Genomic DNA, 15,961 nt, shown 5'->3' on the forward strand with positions numbered 1-15,961 from the left:
ATTCCGAATTCCGATGTTTAGCGTGCATTCAAAGCGTGTAAATAAGTTTCATGGATTACTACATTTGACACATTAAAGATGGTAGACATATTGTAACCAAAATACAGGTGAGGGTCATGCAAAACGTTTTTTGATGTTGTTAGTTTTAACTCATTGTTCAGAATAATATAAGATATAATATAATATAATAATAAGATTGAAGTTTCAAGGGTTTTACTTATCTTTTGCAGTTTCTTTTAGTTTCTATCATCATACTTTGATGCTTGCATTTTTTATTTTTTTTAATATACATGTATATATATATCTATTTTTTGTCGTTAAATATAAATGTTCTAGTGCATGGTGGTTCATAGATCTTGTCTTTTTCGGTCCTTGATGGTCTGTAAAAAGTCTTTGTTATTTGCTATTAAAGCGTGTGTAATGTGTTTATGTTGTTTAGGGAATCCAATATTTGTTGGTGGAAGCTTAGCACGTTTTCTTTTTAATTAAGTAATATCTTTTACTAACTCAAGTGGTTTTGCCCACGTTTTTAAAAAAGTTACATCTTATATTTAAAAGAAAAAAAAATTTTTTTTTTAAAAAAGAATTCCGAAATCTGAAAATTATCTTTTAAAAAAGAAGAAAAATATGGAGAAAAAAAAAAAAAATCTCAAAAAATAAAAACAAAAAGATACCGCGATAACAGCAAATAAACAAAACATCTGATTGGTCATTTTTGAGCAAAGATAAGTTAGAGCGATTAGGGATTAGCCATATATGTACAAGATATTCCTTTCAAGCTTGGCTGTACTTCAAATCTTTAATTACTAAAAGACTAGAGAAAGATAATATTCTCAAGCTGGGTTTTGATTTAAAAATTCTAGTAGACTTAAACTCTGAAAACTGTGTCCTGTTTGTTATTGTGAGCAATAACAATAATTTTATAATTGAATCTGCCTTTCGAATAATAAAAGGTTGGAACTGCCAACCTCCCACTGTAATCCGTTTATATATTTGACAAATATTGTTTAATATATATCAATGGTCATACACGAGGAAATCATCGGTTTTAGAAATACCATTGCCCACATTATTCTCTGTGGAGTGGAGAAAATGCTGTCTAGTTAATTACAGATGTACACTTTTTTTTTTTTTTTTTTTTTTTTTTTTTTTTTTTTTAACTGCTTTTTTAAAAGTACCACTTCCAACTTTCTTTTAAAAGTTGGAAGTGGTGCTTTTTTAGAAATGCAATGGTTTTAAACATGTTGGTGAAAGACTTTTGAGAAGGTTGCTTAAAAAAATTTTGCGGTTGTTGACTTCAGTTTTTTTTAAAAAAAAACACAAAACGAAAATACTTCTTATTCGATAACCATCGAATAGAGAAAGATTTTCGAATTGCCATCGAGTTTTGAAAAAAGCGAACAACGGGTTAAAACCATTAAACATTGTTAGCATTCCATAAATTCTTGAAACGTCACGAGTTGAATTCCAGATTTGAATTAAAGATGATAGTTTTTATTGTGAATTATTTGCGTATACGTCAGTGTCGTCTGAAATGGGTTTCTTAAAAGGAGAAAATGCTCAGACTATTACAGAATTGTCCGTCCATTCCTAAACTATTTTGTCAGATAATTTTGCTGACTGTTTCAAAATCAGTCATTTCACAAAAGTTGAACTTTTTGTTTATAGAAATGTAGAGAAGTGGTTCTTTAAAATCACTAGAAGAGGTTCTTTCAGTGTTTTGCAATTGACGAAAGCGCTTTTTTTATTTTTACTTTTTTTGGTGAAACAAGCTTTTAATTTTTAAAACTTTTTTTGTTTTTTTATACAGAGATGTTGATTGGTCATTAAAAACATCTCTATATATGTATATATTGCTTTAACGGTGCTTGTTCAAGAAGAAAAGGGTTAATTTTTTTTTTTAGATGCTAATTATTATAAAACACTTATTTGTTATAAAAATTCTGTTTAAATTTGAGGGATAATAATATTGTACAAAAAGAAACAAAAAAAAATGACTCTCATGAGGCTTTTTATCGTTTTCACATTCTTTGTCTGTACGTCAATGATAAATGGTTGGAGCACGTTGGAAAAGTCTGCTTTCAACAATAAGTTCAATCAAGAAGCAGGTAATTTGTTTTCCATAAGCTATTAAAATTCAGTAGAACGTTTTTGATTAATCTATATTTCTTCGCGTAATCTTGTATTTTAAAACGGAATTATGACATTAACATTTTACTGTATGCGTGTGTGTATGTATGTATGTATGTATGTATGTATGTATGTATGTATGTATGTATGTATGTATGTATGTATGTATGTATGTATGTATGTATGTATGTATGTATGTATGTATGTATGTATGTATGTATGTATGTATGTATGTATGTATGTATGTATGTATGTATGTATGTGTGTGTGTGTGTGTGTATGTATGTATGTATGTATGTATGTGTGTGTGTATGACAATATTGTAATAGATTTTTTTTTCTTTTTTCTTTATTAAATTTAGCGGAAGTATTAGGAGGTAACGTACCTTCTTTTATTTTTCAAATTCAAAAGCAGAATATCTGAAATAACGAGTTGCTTATCAAATACGCGCAAGAATTTCCTTTCTTTTTTTAATTATTCTTAGCGTGTCATGACACGTTTGAATCGTGCCATTTATTCGAAGAAGAATGCGGGAGAAAGGGTATGAAATCTCGATGTCCAAAAACCTGTGGATTATGCCGTAAGTTATCGCTTTAGTATTATTTTTGCTTAGTAAAATTTACAGTAAATTACAGATAATTTTAGTAAATTATCGCTAAGTAAAATTTACAAGAATGTTTGGGTTGCTGGACAACTATTTGCGTTGCTTTGATTGTGAAAGGATCTGTTGTTTTCAAATTATTTAGGAAGCTACTATTGCCAAAATCTCATACTCTTTCGAAAGGCATAACAAAAGCAAAATCTTAAAAATCATAACGAGTAAACGATATTATTGAAAAGCTTTCATAAATATTTCATATTTCTAAAAGTTTTCGTGAAGATATGTGAAGATAACAATCGTCTACTCTTTCAAATTTGAATTTTTTTATCGTGTGGCTGCTTTAGAAATAAGTGCGAACGCAAAAATTGAAGTTTTTTTTGTTTTTTTGAAAAGTTTAAAATTTATAAAGTCTGTAACTAAACGTCTAAAAATTCAATTATTTGCAAGTGAAATGATTGGGTGTGAGCCTTTGTTAAATAAATTAACAGCACCGTTAAATTGACCTGGTGGGGAACCATGTTGGTGACCTGGCAGGGAACCACGTTGTCAAAATGGTGAGGGTAATTAAGTTAAAAAGTTGACTTTTAACACCAAAACTTATTTAAGAACGAAAAAATTTAATGTATAAAATAGTATGTATACTTGAAATAAACTTGAACAATTCGCCCCCGTTACTTTTGAACGGCTTTGCTTTCATTTCGGAGAAAAAGTTGAGAAGAAAGGTAGAATTTTTAGAATTCAGAGAATTTTTAGAATTTTCTGTCGGATACTAATTTTAATATAATATTATATACTATTATTAGTTTTTGTCAAAAATATGTAAATATTATCCAATTATTTCAAACTTTTCTGCTTTACAGGTGCCGTTTTCCCCATGTCCTGTCATGCTAGTGAATGGGGTTGTTGCTGGGATGGCGTAACTGTATCAGGACCTAATGGAGAAGGTTGTCCAGGTAAAAATATTTCTGATTTTTAAAGTATTTTTATTTGGGTCTAAATTTTTAATATAGCTTAATGTACTTTTTTATTTTTTTTAATAGTCAAACAGATATAAATATAAAAAAGAAAAATAATAAAAAGAAGGGGTAAAATATTATAATTTTAAGTAATATTATGTTAAAGTTGGCATTATAATGTTATAGTTTGCGAAGACAGGTTCAGTATGTGCTCAAAGTTTAAAGAAAAATGTTATAGTGAAGCCGTAAAACAAGTTTGTCCATCCACGTGTAATGTTGAAAATTGCTTTCGGACTTCAAGTAAGTTTTTATTTATGAGCGCTGATGACAATGCAATCACAATTACTGTCATTTATTTTTAGCCGAGAAAAATTTGCTCTTAGAATTAAAAACCAAACATAACATGACACGTGCACTTCGTCAAATATATCTTGTCAAACCAGACTATTTAGTTCCAAGGCCCACTGATTTTAATATCAAGAGGAGCAAAGCAGAGAAAAAGGACGCTAGTTCAATCTGTTGTCCCCTCTTTGGGTCTGCTACTAACTTAGGCCGTGATATGTATTATAAAATATTTACTGCTTCGATATTTTACTATTTGTATTGTTATTTTTATACTTTACTTTTTTATTTCTATTTATATATTTATGTTTTACATACTATTTAGATATTTTACTATTTAGATTATTTACTATTTAGATATGATAACAGAAACACTATATCAAAATTGTAAACTATTTTGTAATAGAAATACTATTTAAAATAATTTCATGTTAAATATTAAATAAAGTCCATTTAGAATAAAATTTCATACAAATCACATTTTTTTCCCTTCTTTTTTTTTTGGTTTATGTTCAAATATGAACTCAAACAGTTCGAATACTTCTCAAGTACCGTGGTGTGACCTAACAAAGTCCTATGCTTTATGAAAGTCCTAATTTAAGAAATGACAAATTTCATATACATAAAATAAACATTTAGAGAAAAAAATTTAGTTATTTTATCTAACTAGATATCTAGTTAAAACAACAAAGTTATTTTCCGCAAATGTGTCTTTTATATATACGAAATTTGTCATTTCTTAAATTAGGACTTTCTAAAAGCATAAGACTTTGTTGAGTCACACCACGGTATATTGAGTTCGAGTTATTTTTATTTTTGATTGTTAAATCAATTCTTTTTTTAAATCATTTACGAAGGTCTTTGTGAAGATGATCCCCAGCAAGCTCATTTCTGTGAGTTATTTAAAAGCAGTGGATTCTGTCAAAATGACATCTCTCTAATGGTGAAAGTATGTAAGAAGACATGCGACCTGTGCGCTCATGGTAAATATGACAGATCTTAATATTGTCAATAATTATCTACTGTTATCTACAATAAGATTATTGTAGATAAGAGTAGATAATTATTGACATGAAGCAATTTTTTTTAAACTCGTACGAATACGAGTTTTAAATATTTTGAAAAATTATTTGTTTTATAAATTCAAATGAACTCTTTTCAGTTCTTTTCCCGATTTATTTATATAAATATATATATTTATATATTTATTTATTTATTTATTTACTCATTTATTTATTTATTTATTTACTTATTTATTTACAGAAACGAGCTCCAGTGAATTCCCTATTGCTAAAAGATCGGAAGAAGACGAGTTAATAGACAAACTTCAAAAGCAGGTCGATGAAGCATTGGCAAAGAAAGAATCTCGCTTTGAAGCTCTCGAATCAAAAGAAATTACAAACGCAAAATCGAAACTCGATACTAAAACCTCGCTGCAGGAATTTCTTGAAGAGAAAATTCGACAAGAGAAGTTAGAACACGATAAAAGCAAGAGAGAAGACTTATTAAAAAAATCTGAAAACACAAATAAACAGTCCGATAATGTCAGTAAAAAATCCGATATTACAAGTAACCAAGTTGACAATGGTGATAAAAAATCCGATATCTCCAATAAACTATTCGACACTACCAATAAACAATCTGATAGTTCAAACAAAATATCCGAAAATGTTTCAGTTAAAATTTTATCCGTTGTAGACAATGAAAAAACAGATAAAAAAGAAAAAAACCAAGTTGACCTTCAAACAAATGAAGGTAACTTATTAGAAAACTCCAACGTCACAAACATCGTTTTTAACACGGAAAAAGAAACTGATGAATCATTACTTCAATTGATAAAAAGTGAACAAAAGAAACACGAAAATGAAATCGGAGAGAGCAATGCTGAAGATACAAAGCATCTCAATAAAGTTGTAGAAGATACAACAAACAGCAAAAAAATCAGCAAAGACCCGCTTGTGATAAAAAACTCGGACACTGATGCTCTTTTAAAAATGCTTGAAGAATTACCTGCGTCCAATGTACGAGAGGCAGGGAAAAGATCTCAAAAGGAAACCGATGAATTAATCGAGATCTTTAAAGAGAAAATGAATAGCGAAAAACTGAGAGCATACAAAAACGCAAAGATGGAAGAAGATGAAGCTCTGTTGCAGCTACTCGAGAAAGATGAAGCAGCCAAAACGGCGGCACAAGTGGCACTAAATTCACTAACGGGAGGCCTGTAGTACTGAAGATCACGAAAAATCATGTAAATAAATTACCAGCTAAAAATAAAAGGATACAAATCTGTAAGGCTTTGTCATTCATCTGCCTACAGTATCCTGGCTAAAACAAAGCAATATCACTCTTAGATGGAACCATTTTTCTAACGATTAAAAAAAAATTTACTTTATTTCTTGTATTTTCACTAAGAAATTTAATTATTTATGACTTTTTTTTATAAATTAAGTTTTTCATTTTATTTGATAAAAACGTTTAAAAGCAGAACAGAGAGCTAGTCTTCATTGTAAATTGAATTATTTTTAATTAAGCTAATAAAAGATTATTCAATAGGGTATTAACCAACGTAACCATCGAAACCTCAATAATTATTGCTTTAAAAATAATGAATTATTTGTGAAAAAAACATCATTTGAATATTTTTTTTAAATCAATTTCGAAAAGAATATAAAATGTTCGAAAAGAACTTAAGACGTTCGATGAACGCGATTCCGTTAACACCCCTTTCTTTTCTTTTTTTGACATCTTCACTCGTGAATATGAAAATACCTTGTTTTTCAGACGAAATCAAAAATTATTTAGCTGATATTGAACATTTTGAGAGCATTTCTCTACCGAACTTAAATTTAAGAAGTGCAAGAACAAATTATAATCACTAAAATATACTCTTAGAAGAACGCAATTTTGCGTTCTTCTAAGAGTATATTTTGATGATGCGTTTATTGAACCCACTCAACATCGCACTTTGACGCCATACAATTACAACGAAACTCTAAAAGAATAGACGGTGGCGTGGAAATTACATGAAAATTATGACAAGGATTTAAGATTTTTTTTTTTTTTTTTGAATTCATTAAAAACAATTAATGATATATCCCGCTGTTATAAACCGCCAAATCTTAAAACAGAAATACTCACGCACTTACATTGTTTACAAATGAATCGGCAAAAAATTATTTTGTTATGATGTAGTTCCTTTAATAAACAGACCAACTCATGTTTTAGAACCAACACGCGACCACTAATAGATAATATACTAACAAGTTCTTTATTTAAAATCTTACTAATAAAAAATTTAAACACCGGATTCAGATTACTCTCTAATATTTACTTCAAATTAACCAATCAAATAAATTGATCAGCCACCAGAAAAAAAGCAACAACGAACCGAAACCTTTCCTTGGCAATCAAAAGTAAGGGTCTGCGTCTTGTTATTTTTTTTAATCGAGACGAGACGATCCTAAAAGCTTTGTCCCGATTAGCGATAAATATCGAGACAATTTTCAATTTTCACTCGAAATCCGGGACGATAGCGAGACGAGACGAGATGTTCCGGACAAAATAGGAGCTTTACAATTTCCCGGAATTTATATCTTTTTAACGGGACGTAACGAGACATAATGAGACATACCAGTTAATCCTTAATGTGAAAAATTGAAATAATGAATTTCTGGCACAATTACCATTATCTATTTCAGATGCTATTATTTATATTGTTATACCATCTATATAAAAACAGCTTTATAAAAATTAATGGTAGCAACTGAAATCAGGGGGTAAAAAATATTTTTGGGATAGTATTTAACTCTTTCCACTAAAATATATTGGAAGAAGGGGATAAATATGTGTCCAAGGGCTGAGTTTCTGATAATATTGTTTACCGTTGAGGTCAGTATTCACTTCTAATGCAAGAGTTTTTTTTACACTCATATTTAAAGGGAAAGATTATCCAAGTGTCTTTAAGTTTTTTGATCCATAAAATATTTGACTTTTTTTAAAAAGTGTAATTCTTGCAGAGACTAACAATAGAGCATGATGTTCAATACCTAGTTCTTTTATTTTTTCTCTTTTCGTTTGCTCTCCAAGGACCACCCATTTTTTATGGGGTTTTCCAGAACCAAAATGGCTACTTTTATTGGTCATAAGATTTTCTTGAAGCCATTGGTATTCTTTTTCTATAAAAGAATCATAATTTCTACCATATTGTTTTAGTTTTTTTCCTTAATTTATGTTTAAGCATTAATTTATGTTCTATTTGCTAATTTCTTCAGTTTTATTTGATTTCGTTAAGTAAATCCTTCCAAAATCGTAGTTTATTCACTACTAATTCAAGTATATTTGGAATAAGATCTAATCTTTTGGTTGTTGTTGTTTTTAAAACCATTAATATTTATCAGAAACATTTTTAAGTACTTTATATCATTTTTCACTTTACACTGTTTAACATTTTATGTTGTAACTTCTTTGACAATTATCACATTACGTTCCCTATAATGTTTAAGTAAATAATGTTACTTGTATATTACAGGAAATACTGAAGTTGTGAAGTAATGCTATTTCAAATATCCAGCACTTCTTGAATAGTAAATCATTATTCAAATAAAAACATTTTAACAAATTTCTAAGTAGCATATGATGACAAAAATATGTTTCTTGAAACAATATTTGATGTTGAAACAAGTCATACAAGTAAAAAACTCAAATTCAAAAAATATAAATGTCAATGAGTCCATAAAAACCTTGTTTTCCGCCATTTTCATTTATTTTGATATAATAAACCAGTTAAAAATTGACATTTGTATTTCTTCAAAAAATATATAAAGTTAAAAGATTATCTTCAAAGTAAATATAGACTTTAATTTAGATTAAAAGTTCTCCATTTTTATTAAATAAAAATCTCTCATTTTTTAGATTTCTTTGAAAATAATATTAAAATTATTTTAACTTCTTTTAACCATAAAATGTAAAATATAAGTTTTATGAAAAAACTGTTTTTACTTTTTAAATAAATGATCATTCTAATTTAATATTACTTAAAAAAGGGCACTATATTTACCAAAAAATTGTGAGGGGTTTGGTGCCATTTTTGTTGTTGTTTTGAGCAAAACAAACTTTTTTTGTTCTGGCAAAACAAACTTGGTTGATAAAAAATTTTCTTCACTGCAAAAGCGCAAGTTAGAGACTTAGTTAATATAATTTATCTGTCTCGTAATTATCCGGGACACAGTTTTTAAATTCCGAGACAAAATTTATGTCTCGATTTATAACTTTATTCCGGGATAATCGTTTCCTTTGTCTCGTTATTTTTTTCCGGGAAATTTCTCGTCTCGTTACGCTTTTTCCGGTTCATTTCGAGAAAACGATTCCGAGACGCGGACCCTTAATCAAAATGAGTTAGGTATTGTAGACTAGTCTACACTAGAGACCTCTAGCTTTACAACTTGAATGTATAAAGTGTGTCCACGGGATTATCCTTTCCTTTTAACCCTCCGCACTTCCCAAGAGAAAAGCTTGTTATACCTATATTTACATCAGGTGATGAAACAGAAGTAGATTTTCTCAAAAATATTGTAACAAATAGTGTACGATAGATTATATATAATAGCATAAGTAAAACTTTATTATACTCATAGTAATTCGGATTTTAAAAAAACTATTCTATTGAATACTCAATCCTTCACTTATTAAGGATCTTTTGTAAAAGGAGAATTTACTTTGAGAATATTTGTCTATCATTCCAAACCACTCGACACATTTGACCACAAACTCTTATTATAAAAGTTTGATATAAATGGGATTGGAGGCGTAGCTAACAAGTGGCTGGAGCATTTTTTAAAAAAGATTTATGCAACTTTTATATTATGGAAATGGTAACCTTTTTAATTCTTTTCGGAGTGCTTTCAATGGTCAATACTTGAACTTCTGTTTTTTCTTCTTCAATCAATAATTTTTGGGTGTTTTGAAACACTCTCAGCTACATTTACTAACGATAGCAACCTATTCAGATTATACACCAGCTATTTTATAAAACTTTGAGTCCATTTCTAAAATAATTGGTAAAGATGCAGTTCAAGGCAAACAAACTCACTTTTAACGCAAACAAAACAAAAGTTCCCTTTTTTTATCCATCGAAAAAAAGACGGCAAGTTCCTAAAATTTCCCCAAACTAAATATTGAAAATACTAAGACCAGTCGTGATGTGATCAAATTTGAAGAAAGACATAAATGAAAGCATGAGTATATTTGTGGTTAAATGTTTCAAAATTACAGTAATTTATATCAAGAGGCAATGGTTGTTTTTTTCTTTTTATTTCACATATTTATAGTGATCTGCTTACGATATTTTGCTTACGATATTTTGCAGGTACCCAGCAAAATATCGTAAGCCACAGATCACTATAAATATGTGAGATCAAAAGAAAAAAAAATTATATTACGTCATCACCTTGACTAGTTATTAAGTTTGTTTTATAGAATCACGCACTCCGTAATTATAAACAGGTTTAACAGGTTGAACCTGTTTAAGGACATGAAACTTAAATTATTTTCAAATTGTTATATATCTCAACTTTATTATTTATTTACTACTTATTTTTCTGTTATTTAAAGTAAAAATTATATCCTTACGATTGCAACAGTGCTGGTTGGGAGCACCAAAAATCAAACAATTTGTAACCAAATGCTCTAAACAATATTTCATTCAGAGCAGATCTGAGAATTCAATTTTATGTGAACGGAATTAAAGTTTTATAAACTAACGGATTTCTCAGGTTGAGAATGTGTTTGAGTTCTTAAATTAAGAGAATGAGTAAAATTCTTATTCAAAATCAAAATATTTTGTGCATGTACTTATTTTATTTTATTACATACTTAATTTACCTACTTTTTATTTGTTTTGATGTCGATAAACAAAATCGATTAGTCGATTCGAAAATGAATCCATGAAACATACTTAATCTATAAAAATTACTCAGTTGCAAACTGCAAAAGCTTATTTACACGATAAAAAGAAACTGAAAAAGTCAGCGGTTTTAGCAAACAAGCCAATTTGAATAAAACAACTAACAATTGAATTTTTTTAATACTAAAATAAGAAGGTTGATCGAGAAATTCCAGTATGAACGACATTCCAATATGAACGAGATAAAATATTAACTAGTTTAAAAAAAAAAAAAAAAGAAATAAAAAAAAAAATACAATTCAATTTGAATTATTCGCCTTTTTCGTTTTTAAGGGCCTGAATAGGAATTCTTTTTGCTTCATCTATTCTTTTCGCCATTGACTGGGCCATCGAGTTAACAATGGATATTAAGAAATAAATAATCATAAATGTCACTAACTTTTCGAAGATAAAACCAAGAATGTTGGTACCCTAAAAAAAATGTCTTATAAGTTTATAGAAATATCCTATTTTTTTTTTAAAGCTTCTACTAGAAAAAAAAGATCTTCACTTTGCACATTAGTACATTCATTTGCAAATTTTTTTTTAAAGCTTCTACTAGAAAAAAAAGATCTTCACTTTGCACATTAGTAAATACCTGAACAGCTTGGGCACATTAGTAAATTACCTGAACAGCTTGGGCAGCTTTCGATTGATGCAATTTGCTAATTTGTGCTTGAACAGCCCTTTGAAATGGCGCTTGAACGTATATGCCGATGTATGGAATATTACTAAATACATAGTAATTATCTAGTATCAGATATCAATTGAAATCCAAAAAAAGAAGAGTTACATTCCTATAGTTAAGTCGAATCTTCTAAATATTTTGTAATTATATGGTAGTTTTCGGGGTAACTCTGGGTAAAAATAGTGGTCCACAAGCATTGTAGGTGTTTGATTAAATAATGATTTTGTAAAAATTATGCAATGATTATGTAATGTTTATGTTATAATCACACTATAAACTAGGGTATCCTTTTATGAAAATGCTAAGAATTTAAATAAAAACGAAAAAGAAAAAGGCACAAAACAACCAACTCACCCCAATAAATTTAACGTCGCCTCTACGTACGATTTACTGAAACAAAGTATCACGAAAGCTTGCTGTATATGCATTTTAATAATAGCTTTTCCTATTAATGTTGCCCCGAAGAATGTCCAAAATGGGACCAAGCAGTGACCGCATGTAATTCCGGCTAAGTCAAACAACGGGTTAGGAATCTAAATACAAAAAATTTTTCAAAAAAAACAAAAAACTCCTTCGTTTGGGAGAGACGTAAGGACTTCGTGTAGGTGTAGCAGTTATGCTGTTTCCAACCTCACAATAAAGTATAAGTAAAAGAGTTTACTTACTGAAGCAAAGGCAAGTATTCCGAAAAATCCAACCCTTTCAACTATTTTAGGAACAGCTTTTTTTAACCGTGTAAACAAGCCCTAAAGAAAAATTATTTGGAACTAGAACATTTTGTATTAAAATCATGGTTTTCTTATCGGCATGTAAACATTATATTAAGTTTAAAAAGCAAAAAAAAACCGCATAGTTACAAAGGATATAAGATTTTTTTATTTCATTATGCAAAACTTAAAATAAAAACAGTAAAGATTTTCTTGAAAATTTTTTCTAATACTTATTACTATCTTATGTGAGAATTTAAAGTTCATAGAAAAGCCTAAAATGTGTGCTAATTCATAATGGATATTTGTTTGGTTTATATCCTATTGGTCACTCTATGCATCACAAAAAAGAATATGGACACATAAAAGGATTGATAGATTCACTCAGATATGTAAAACACAAATGGATCATTTGTGTGAATCTTAAAATGGCTTACAAAAATTTTTGGTGTTTAAACTACATCAGCCTAAACAAAATAAAAAAATTAGCATTGATAAATATTGTTTAAAAAGTCCAAAATTATGGAAGGATAAACAAAATAGTTTAATAGTAATGATTGGACTACCATCTCAAAATGAAACATAATGAAATGAATTAATTTAGTTTTTAAAGTTAGACTTTTCTTCATAATAAATTCATTTACAGTTTAAGGAATTTATTATCTTTATTAAATTTATTATTAGTAATGATATTTTTCGAGAAGAGTTACCCTCAATAACTCCATTTATAGCCATCAAATAATCCAAATAATTATCTTCACTCTATACCAACATTACCAAAGATATAATCTAGCTGCTGAATTGAAGCATATTTTTGTAAACAAAGTTTTCCAATCTCTTGATGGATCCAATTCTCAGCCATAGTTATAAAGCAATGCATAACATTTTTATTCAGTTGTTGGTTTATGACATTCTCTTCTCTAACAATTAAACTTATTTGGTCAGATTTTGTGCTCACAATCCTTGTCCTCAGTTTAACCATCCCATAAATTAAGGAAACAAATATTTTGTATATCTTCTTTGTTAACCAATTAGGAAGTTAACATCTTAAGATTCACACAAATGATCCAAAAGTATGGAAGGATAAATTGAATAGTTTAATAGTAATGGTTGGGTCAAAAATGAACTACTATGAAATGAATTTTAATTTAGTTCTTAATCTTACACCATTCTTGGAACTTGGAACAACTGCCCCCCTCAGCAATCCCCTTGGATTCCTAATGGCACAACAACATTTGCTATAAATTTGATTAAATAAAAACCTCACCGTATCTTCACTACTAATTAACTCCTCAAGTTCCTCCAAGTCCTCATTGTCTGGATCTTCTTCGCCTGATAATCGAGCTATTTAACAGAAAAACAAATGAATTATAAAAATAAAAAGCAATCAAAAAATAGTAAAACAAACTTTTTTGGTCAAAACCATGGCTTCAAAAACATACTTGTAAACAAAACTTATCCTCCTCTTACCAGCACGTGCCATAAAAAATGGTGGAAGCTCTCCTATAGCTGTTCCAGCACCCTGAACAAATCACAATCAATTAATTAATCTATTTAAAGGTTTATTTCTGCACAGATTTTCTATCAAAACTTGATGTGCCTAAAAAAACAAGCATACCCACATAACTGATTCCAATCTGACTTTGGTCATAATTGTAAAGATGTTGACTTCAGAAGAAGTACTAACGTTTGGGCAGATCACACTAAAAAATAACACACTTTTTCATTACAACAAAAAAAATTCAATTGTACTTTCTAGAGCTGTGGACAACTTTCAACCAATACGAATTAGACTAAAATACATCTTGAAGCTAATGATGTATCAACTTTCTCTCACTCTTGTTTTCATCAGAACAATAAAACTTCTATTTTGAGATTTTTGAAGGTTTTGAAAATCATCCAATGTTTTTTATGAAACTATGAAAACTTGATGATTATTATACATTAGGAGGGAACTATCAAAATATTAATAATGAATACAATCTTCATGCTTGTTCAATTTATTATGACTAAATACAGGCTAAATCCCTCATGGTTAGATAGCTAAATCACCCAGGCTAAATCACTAAATCAGGCTAAATCACCCATGGTTACAATACATAGGTGATTTAGCCCGTCTCTTACAACTGAATTTTAAAAACAATTCAGTTAAAAAATATTTAATATAAAGTTACTCGTTAGGATATGGTGGCTCAGGGAAGTCTAACGTATTGCATTCCCAAGCAGCCAATGTTACTTTTGCAATATGAGGCCCCTAAAATAAAAGACATGTAATCAGTTATTTGAGTTAATTACATGAGATTGTTGCAATACCAATAACTTAAAAGTATAATAACTATTTATCATAAAAACTATTACCAAAAAAATTTTAAAATTTCATGAAATATGTGTTTTGAAAAACAAAGCTACTATCAGAATGTAACTGATTGACCTATAAGACTTCTTTTACTTCTTCACAAAGCTTACCAAATAAAGAAGAAATGTGTGCAGCCCAGTACCCAGTCCTACTGATGATAGCACTCCTAAGCCAACCCAGTAGCTGCACCAAAGAATATGTTTTTCAAACTTTCCAACAAGCAATTGGTGTGGACCATCCAGAAAATATGCCATTATAAGAAGAAAAGACCCAAGGAAAATAGTAGAACAACTTTTCTTGTGTTTTAAAATGCTGCAATATTCAAATAATTAGCATAACTAGCATGATGTATAATTATAACAATGTTTCTTGTTCTCAGGAATTGAAAATTTAAAATATGCAAAAAACCTGTCGAAGAACTTAAGCCAGTAGACAACACAAAAGATTTATGAAATTTTTTAACTTAACAAAACTAAAAAAACACCTTTGTTTTTCTTTCCGAAGAAGTTCAATAAGCTCCATCAAGAAATATTGCAATGTGATGAATGGGTGTCTCCAAATTACAATTTTATGCCTTCTTTCTCTCTCCCGATGACGGATGACTTTTAGTTCCTCAGAACTTAGCTGATGCTGCATTTTATGATCAACAGCTAGAAAAAAGTTTTTTTTGAAAGGACAGGTAACTTAAGATACCAGAAAAAATTAAAATGGTGTCCTTTCAGCCCTGTTTTTATCCTTTACATCCTCAGCAGAACATTTTATCAATTGCTATACAATTTGGGATTTCTCAGTTAACTTTATCTTTTTTTATCTAAAACTTTACTTCTTTTTTGTATAGAACTCTATCAATAACAATCCTTTTTTTTTTTTTTTTTACTGATGATTTTTAATTGGCCATCTGATTAAAAAGAAAAAATATTTCAAAACTTTTTTAAAAACAATTCATAAGTATTTTTTTGAAATGAAAAACTCAACAAAATTTAACAATAGAAAAAAAAAACTACAGCTTAGAATGAACAATAATATTTAACAACTATTTATATAAGGTGGCAGGTGCTAAAGTGTTAGCCAGAGAAAATCAAGTCCTTTTACTTCCTGTATTGAAAATTCATTTGATAAAACTTATCTCAATTGATTGTTTTTCTTATGGCATTAAAAAATGTTTTAATGACATTAAACAATTAATTGAGAAATTAGTTTTAAATACATCAACTCATCATTTTAAATACATCAACTTATCA

General features: G+C 28.9%; 2 protein-coding genes across 3 annotated transcripts in view; one reads left to right on the forward strand and one right to left on the reverse strand.

The window, feature by feature from the left end:
- On the forward strand, positions 1–6,513 carry LOC145193753 (uncharacterized). Of its 2 annotated transcripts, XM_090069314.1 has the most exons (8): positions 1–107; positions 1,959–2,108; positions 2,492–2,506; positions 2,615–2,710; positions 3,592–3,684; positions 3,874–3,987; positions 4,887–5,012; positions 5,293–6,513. In XM_090069314.1, exons 2-8 carry the CDS (start codon positions 1,994–1,996, stop codon positions 6,252–6,254), a joined length of 1,521 nt encoding a protein of 506 aa, XP_089925440.1. In that variant the 5' UTR covers positions 1–107; positions 1,959–1,993; the 3' UTR covers positions 6,255–6,513. The 2 variants fall into 2 exon arrangements, with proteins under 2 accessions (XP_089925440.1, XP_089925441.1); XM_090069315.1 differs by lacking the exon at positions 2,492–2,506.
- A 4,545-nt stretch (positions 6,514–11,058) lies between these two features.
- The window catches only part of LOC145193923 (vacuole membrane protein 1-like), an 8,034-nt gene continuing 3,131 nt past the window's right edge, over positions 11,059–15,961 (reverse strand). The window contains exons 4-13 of the mRNA XM_090068512.1: positions 15,205–15,370; positions 14,831–15,032; positions 14,539–14,618; positions 13,983–14,067; positions 13,835–13,886; positions 13,632–13,708; positions 12,323–12,403; positions 12,012–12,190; positions 11,598–11,700; positions 11,059–11,401 (exon numbers count right to left, since the gene is read on the reverse strand). Coding sequence (XP_089924638.1) covers positions 11,240–11,401; positions 11,598–11,700; positions 12,012–12,190; positions 12,323–12,403; positions 13,632–13,708; positions 13,835–13,886; positions 13,983–14,067; positions 14,539–14,618; positions 14,831–15,032; positions 15,205–15,370 — 1,187 coding nt within the window. The 3' untranslated portion in view covers positions 11,059–11,239. The remainder of the gene's footprint in view (positions 11,402–11,597; positions 11,701–12,011; positions 12,191–12,322; positions 12,404–13,631; positions 13,709–13,834; positions 13,887–13,982; positions 14,068–14,538; positions 14,619–14,830; positions 15,033–15,204; positions 15,371–15,961) is intronic.

The sequence above is a fragment of the Hydra viridissima genome, unplaced genomic scaffold (assembly GCF_058129835.1).
Source record: "Hydra viridissima isolate aposymbiotic clone 2 unplaced genomic scaffold, HvirCarnegie_v1 scaffold_12, whole genome shotgun sequence".
Lineage (NCBI taxonomy): Eukaryota > Metazoa > Cnidaria > Hydrozoa > Anthoathecata > Hydridae > Hydra > Hydra viridissima.

Excerpts from the sequence above, each read along its gene's own strand:
- LOC145193753 (XM_090069314.1), top strand. The coding sequence starts at position 1,994 with ATGACTCTCATGAGGCTTTTTATCGTTTTCACATTCTTTGTCTGTACG. Across the intron at positions 2,711-3,591 it reads AAAAACCTGTGGATTATGCC|GTGCCGTTTTCCCCATGTCC; the intron begins GTAAGTTATCGC and ends TCTGCTTTACAG. Across the intron at positions 3,685-3,873 it reads TAATGGAGAAGGTTGTCCAG|TTTGCGAAGACAGGTTCAGT; the intron begins GTAAAAATATTT and ends ATAATGTTATAG.